Source organism: Oncorhynchus mykiss, chromosome 9 (assembly GCF_057628025.1).
Source record: "Oncorhynchus mykiss isolate SJ-2025 chromosome 9, ASM5762802v1, whole genome shotgun sequence".
Classification (NCBI taxonomy): Eukaryota; Metazoa; Chordata; class Actinopteri; order Salmoniformes; family Salmonidae; genus Oncorhynchus; species Oncorhynchus mykiss.
The window spans coordinates 815,647-822,477 of record NC_143030.1 but is presented as its reverse complement, the minus strand read 5'-3'; the positions used below and the strand labels follow the sequence as shown (position 1 = coordinate 822,477).

At 46.0% G+C, this 6,831-nt stretch overlaps 2 protein-coding genes across 2 annotated transcripts in view; one reads left to right on the top strand and one right to left on the bottom strand.

The window, feature by feature from the left end:
- On the bottom strand, positions 1-1,820 carry LOC149980690 (uncharacterized). The gene is made up of 2 exons (XM_090185625.1): positions 1,616-1,820; positions 1-1,323 (listed from the first exon to the last, which is right to left on the bottom strand). Exons 1-2 carry the CDS (start codon positions 1,737-1,739, stop codon positions 110-112), a joined length of 1,338 nt encoding a protein of 445 aa, XP_090041751.1. The 5' UTR covers positions 1,740-1,820; the 3' UTR covers positions 1-109.
- Positions 1,821-1,917: 97 nt separating this feature from the next.
- Positions 1,918-6,831, top strand: part of LOC118948717 (atrial natriuretic peptide receptor 2) — an 80,881-nt gene continuing 75,967 nt past the window's right edge. Inside the window, exons 1-4 of the mRNA XM_090185647.1 lie at positions 1,918-1,933; positions 2,040-2,091; positions 2,195-2,327; positions 2,580-2,630. Of these exons, the coding sequence (XP_090041773.1) occupies positions 1,918-1,933; positions 2,040-2,091; positions 2,195-2,327; positions 2,580-2,630 (252 nt within the window). The remainder of the gene's footprint in view (positions 1,934-2,039; positions 2,092-2,194; positions 2,328-2,579; positions 2,631-6,831) is intronic.

Here is a 6,831-nt window from a genome sequence, read left to right as displayed (position 1 = left end):
CCGAAGCCAGTAGAACCAACCGAAGCCAGTAGAACCAAACAGAAGCCTTCTAAAGAGCAGGTTTAAACTCAGGGCCACAAAGCCCAGCTTTAGAGAGTTAGAGTTCAGTTCAAACTCCACCGGGGAAAGCCAGATGATAGGCTGCCATCATCTGAGCTTTCAGCTGCTGCTTCACGTGCACTCGTCCGTGCCTCTTCCTCTCGTCGCTGCGAGCGAACCGCTTCCCGCACACCTCGCAAGAGAAAGGTTTCTCTCCAGTGTGCGTGCGCGTGTGCGTGGTCAGGTGGTCGCTCCTGCTGAAACTGCGCAGGCAGATTGCGCACTGGAACGGCTTGTGGCCCGTGTGGATGCGCACGTGGCGGTTGAGCTCGTCGGAGCGCGAGAAACGCCTCTCACAGCCGATTATTGGACACGGGAACGGCTTCACCTTCACGGCCCCGGTGCTGGAGCGGGCCGTCGCTTTACTTGCTCCAGCGGTGGCGTGCACGCCCCTGCCCCTCGGGAACACGCTGGGCAGCAGGGAGGAGAGGATGGCATCCAGGGAGGAGGAGGAGAGAGAGGCGGTGAAGGCCGCCAGGTCGCTGCAAGCGTCCAGCTGCTGCGGCCCTGAAGCCCCAGTCTGGAACTCCTGAGGCTCCGTTTTGACCAGAAGGCTATCGTTGACGTAGCTCCCGTTAACAGGGTAATTCTGAGCCCAGTCTCCCACGTAGCACGGCTCCTGTTTGATGATACACTCCGTCTTAATGTCAGTCAGCAGCAGAGAGTCCAGAAGCTCCTTTACATCTACCTGGTGATCCAGAGACTGACCAGACAGCGGGAACAGCTGCTCCAAGCTGCCCGGGGAGAAGGCATCCTGACCAGGGTGGGAGAAGTGGTCGTTGTCGCAGCCGTCGCAGTTGCTGTTGAACTCGTTCTTGACCACCACAGGGGCAGCGGTGGGCGTCTGAATGTCCACCCCGGAAGAAGGAGAAGGAATCTCGGTCAGAGCCTGGCTCCAGTATCCGCTGGAGGCAGACTCCGTGGAGGGAGAGTAAATAGGGGGAGAGGCAACGCTCATGGCCGAGCAAGGTGTGGCAGAGACGGGGAGGGAGGCAGACGGAGTCTCGCTGTTCGCCGGGTCCTCCACCGTGCAGATCCCAACTATCTCCGTGATCATGTTGAGCAGAGCTTCTGTGCTGCAGGGTGGCACCGTGCCCGGTAACGGCTCCGTGTAGAAGCTCCCGGTGTAGGCAAGAGGAGGCGACAGGCTGTCTGAGGAACAGTCATTCAGGTCGGAGAAGAAATCCGAATCAGACCCGTCGGTCCCCGGGGATAACACACAACCTGAGAGAGAGAGACAACACAACTGCGGTTATTATCGTTATATAAACTGATAGGCTACATTAGCAAAGGCAGCAAGCATTGGGCGAAGAGGGACTTCTAGCTGCATGGCATTACATAAGTAACATATTATTGAACAAGGTGTAATTATAGCCTATGTATTTTTGACTACAAAACAATTGCACAATAGCTACTAGAGAATACATTAGCATTCTTTATGAGTTATGTATTCAAATGTTATTGATAATGCATCGATCCTTGTAGCCAGGGGATTAGAATCTAGAGAGAAACCCACCTTGTTGTGCTGGAGATCCGACATCAGAGTCTGTACCGTCACTGCCTGAGCTGACACTGTCCACCCAGGCGCTGCACGCGTCCTCGAACTCTGACATGAAGATGTCTTCCTCTGTGAACAGCATGTTAACGGATCCGGTAAAGGTCTCGATAAAACGAGAGGGAAAACGTTAGCTAAATTTCTGTTTATTAAAAGCTAGGTCCAAGGGTAATTAATCAATTAATCAATTGAAATGATTGATCAATCTACCAAACATATAATCAAATTAGTCTTCAATTAAATGTGGGGATTCCCTTGGAGTGATGAAGTGTGGGGAAGGTAAGTCCTTCGCCGAATGGTTGCTGTATTCCGTTATTCCGGTAGATGCGTCTGAATGATAAGGTTTGCTATGCGCCTCTCCATTTTATACTTTTCTGGCTGCTAGGTAACCCCTCCTCCCGCCATTGGTTCTACGTCCGTGAGGATTCCCCCGCTGCGTAGCATCATGCCCAAACATGGACAGAGGATATGACGCAGGGTATCCCCCTGCCTTATAAGGACACACGGGTGTGTGACATAAAAGAGGGGATTCTCTTGAAGCTCTGTGTTCTATGCTGAAACCCGCCCACCCGCCGAGCCCAGAGCAGAGGACCGGGTGCGCAAGAGTGATTACACAACACATAGCGGGTTAAACCTACATGTCGGTTTGAAGCGCGTGCTACTGCGCATGCAGGTCAACAGTAATGAAGACCATTTAGAGGAATAAACACACATTCCGTTTTCCCCTTCATGAGATGCAACACAGATAGGAACACAGGTTACACACTACTGGATATTTGTTTATGAAAACAAAAGCATCATAGTCATCTGTCCCACGTTATAATTAGCATCTGGTCAACAGGAATTAATCACCTGCATGTTATTATGAGCATCACTGGGCTTGTGTGTGTTTGTGTTTTGTGTTTGTGTGCGCACCGTGGCGCAGTGGAAACAGGACCCCGTGCCTCTGATGGGATTGGTGGGGGATCTGCTGCGGGTATGTGAGAAATCCAGAAGATATTCCTCCGTGTAAACTGCTGTAATGACAATATGCATTTAGTTTAATGACCCCTGATCTCGGGTTGGAATGGACGTCTGTTGGCATTAATGTCTGTCTTCACCGCTTTTGGCTGCAGCTCAGTCTCACAGCGTTTGGCTGCAGCTCAGTCTCACAGCGTTTGGCTGCAGCTCAGTCTCACAGCGTTTGGCTGCAGCTCAGTCTCACAGCGTTTGGTTGCAGCTCAGCCTCACAGCGTTTGGCTGCAGCTCAGTCTCACAGCGTTTGGCTGCAGCTCAGTCTCACAGGGTTTGGCTGCAGCTCAGTCTCACAGCGTTTGGTTGCAGCTCAGTCTCACAGCGTTTGGCTGCAGCTCAGTCTCACAGCGTTTGGCTGCAGCTCAGTCTCACAGCGTTTGGCTGCAGCTCAGTCTCACAGCGTTTTGCTGAGCTGAGCTACAACAAGGTGGGTTTCTCAGTCTCACAGCGTTTGGCTGCAGCTCAGTCTCACAGCGTTTGGTTGCAACTCAGTCTCACAGCGTTTGGTTGTAGCTCAGTCTTCAAGTTCAGAACCATAGGCAGCGCACTGGACATGCAACATGCTACAGGGAAGCGCAGACGTGTGTGTGTGTGTGTGTGTGTGTGTGTGTGTGTGTGTGTGTGTGTGTGTGTGTGTGTGTGTGTGTGTGTGTGTGTGTGTGTGTGTGTGTGTGTGGGGTGATGCGCTCAGTTTTATCTGCAGAATGCTTCATTCCATTAGAAGGAGATGCATGGACCAGACATGTAACTCTGAATGATGTGTCAAACTGGAAGCAAATGCGTTATACAGTCAGCCAGCCGAACTAAACATACACATCATATTTATTTTAAATTTTAAACACCGTTCTGACTCGTGCACCATTGAGGACTGCTGCACACAGCGTGTCGTGAGAAAACAGCTTTCCGTATCGTTTTGTCTCCTATTGAAATATGTAGAAGTATGTACAGGGAGAAGAATCCTGGATCTATTGTTGCATCATAATGCGACACTACTCCCCATCGGTGGGTCTCCCCCTCTCTCTCCTCACCGGATGTCAGCCGCATGGTGCGTGAGGATTTTACGGGCTCGGTGATTTTGCAATCAATTTATTGACTGCACGGACTCGGTTAATTAAAACCCAATTGAATAGTTACCCTGCAACTGTTAACTTAATAACAATCAACCGCCTTAATATAGAACAACCGTTGTGTAAACGGTTATTGCTTCATACGACACCGATTTGGTCCACCCGGGACAGACATCGCATAAAGGCAACCTAATGGTGCTTTGGAAATGCGCGCGACACACCGTGTTTGAAGTCTCGATTATTGAATCTGCAGACACGCTCTTTGAAAGTGATGCAAGCTCAGTTTTGAGATCGTCGTGGATTTCCGGATTCGCTCTCCATGGTGCTGCTTACACAACTCAGATAGTTTAGAGTAAATCGATTCACAGTTTCACTGACTAGATATGAACGTCCTCTATTTATTAGACACAGCTATTTGGCTAAATCTGCATATAAGATAACTACATTAAACGTTACATTAAAAGCCCAACTCAGCAGCAAACTAATAACTAGCTGCATATAAGATAAGTCTATTAAACGTTACATTAAAAGCCCAACTCAGCAGCAAACTAATAACTATCTGCATATAAGATAAGTCTATTAAATGTTACATTAAAAGCCCAACTCAGCAGCAAACTAATAACTAGCCTCCACATAGCAACGCTGCATGTTGCCTAGGCTGCAGCCGTTCCTATACACTAACACAAAAGAGCTGACAACCTGTGTCTTCCCACTACCCCGACAGAGTGCTGAGAGAGTGACAGATTGACTAATAACAGCCCTGTCCAGTCAAAGTGTTTTAATAACACTAGCCAATCATATTGTCAGGAGGAGACCATACAAGAGGAGGTTAGATAAACTATTGACGCACAATTACGCAACTTCTACGTGACACCCTCTTTGACAGGTGTCGGTCAAAAAAAACACCCCAAACTGTCAAGGAGATAAAAGGACTGAAAACCCACTTGGATCGATTTAAGAATAGCAAAAGTATTTTTTTGTTGTTGCTTAAAATAGAAAGATTTCCCTCATTATTATTATTACATCATTCAGTTGTGACGTGTTTTTGGATTCTCTCTGAAGGGGAATGTTCCAATTCTAGAAGCAGAACCATCTGGGAGTTCTAATATAGGAGAGAGAGAGAGAGAGGAGCTGTGACATTCTAGAAGCAGAACCATCTGGGAGTTCTAATATTGGAGAGAGAGAGGAGATGTGGCATTCTCAATGTGTGGAGGAGGGGTGGGAACAACTCGAAGGCTGTAACCATGGTGCTACTGGCAGGCTAAGAGTTCTTTCTCTTCCTTCTCCTAAAAACATGGAGACTATCAATACACACACACACACACACACACACACACACACACACACACACACACACCGTGTCATTGCGTCAATAGCAGAGCGTATGTAAGAGCCATGTCCTTGTGTCACTCTGGTCTCCAGCATGTCTATCTATTCACTAACTGACAGAGCAGTCTGTCTCTATTCACTAACTGACAGAGCAGTCTGTCTCTATTCACTAACTGACAGAGCAGTCTGTCTCTATTCACTAACTGACACACAGAGCAGTCTGTCTCTATTCACTAACTGACTGACAGAGCAGTCTGTCTCTATTCACTAACTGACAGAGCAGTCTGTCTCTATTCACTAACTGACAGAGCAGTCTGTCTCTATTCACTAACTGACAGAGCAGTCTGTCTCTATTCACTAACTGACTGACAGAGCAGTCTGTCTCTATTCACTAACTGACACACAGAGCAGTCTGTCTCTATTCACTAACTGACAGAGCAGTCTGTCTCTATTCACTAACTGACACACAGAGCAGTCTGTCTCTATTTACTAACTGACAGAGCAGTCTGTCTCTATTCACTAACTGACAGAGCAGTCTGTCTCTATTCACTAACTGACTGACAGAGCAGTCTGTCTCTATTCACTAACTGACAGAGCAGTCTGTCTCTATTCATTAACTGACAGAGCAGTCTGTCTCTATTCACTAACTGACTGACAGAGCAGTCTGTCTCTATTCACTAACTGACAGAGCAGTCTGTCTCTATTCATTAACTGACACACAGAGCAGTCTGTCTCTATTCACAACATAATGGCATCTTCTTAATTTAGTTAATTTAACAACTAGTTCATCTTCTTAATTTAGTTAATTTAACAACTGGTTAATAAACCAAAACATGTAAGATGTTTGAAAGTAGTGTGCTGCAGTACGATAAATACCATTAGACTGTTTTCACATCAGGCCAAACACTACCCATTCAAATGGCCTGGACACGACATGTCCATCATTCCCTTGTGTGATCAAAAGGTTCACAGTTTAATCAAATTGAATAAAAAAAATATGTTTTAGCAAGCACCGTTTTGCATCAAATCTGTCTTGAACATTTGGCCCTAGGTTCTCATCATGGGCCACAATAGTTTGTAGCCCAAACGATACAAACACCAAATGAATAGGAAGAAACTAAATGAAACATGTCGTGTTGGCTTCAGAACCCACCAGGAGCTTCTGTTTACCTCTGAAAGCGTTTGATTCTATCTGTTCTCCTCTACTTTTCCTGGCTGACCAAATACCAGGATGTTGTTCTCTGGTTTGGAAAATTAATTTAGAGAACTGAATCTGAATGGTCCTGATGAATTGAATATATGAAACTTTGATCAACTTGAAATAATAGTTTGTTAACTTGAAACACGGACAATGAATGCTATGTCTACCATATCAAAACTGAGTATATATACTGTACCGGTATATTGAATTTGAATATTAAATTACATTAAAATATAATTGTTAATTTATAGTACTGTATTGGCCTATACTACAGTTCTGTATTGGCCTATATTATGGTATTACAGTACTGTATTGGCCTATACTACAGTACTGTATTGGCCTATATTACAGTACTGTATTGGCCTATATTATGGTATTACAGTACTGTATTGGCCTATACTACAGTACTGTATTGGCCTATATTATGGTATTACAGTACTGTATTGGCCTATACTACAGTACTGTATTGGCCTATATTACAGTACTGTATTGGCCTATATTATGGTATTACAGTACTGTATTGGCCTATACTACAGTACTGTATTGGCCTATATTACAGTACTGTA

Excerpts from the sequence above, each read along its gene's own strand:
- LOC149980690 (XM_090185625.1), bottom strand. The coding sequence starts at position 1,739 with ATGCTGTTCACAGAGGAAGACATCTTCATGTCAGAGTTCGAGGACGCG. Across the intron at positions 1,324-1,615 it reads CGGATCTCCAGCACAACAAG|GTTGTGTGTTATCCCCGGGG; the intron begins GTGGGTTTCTCT and ends TCTCTCTCTCAG.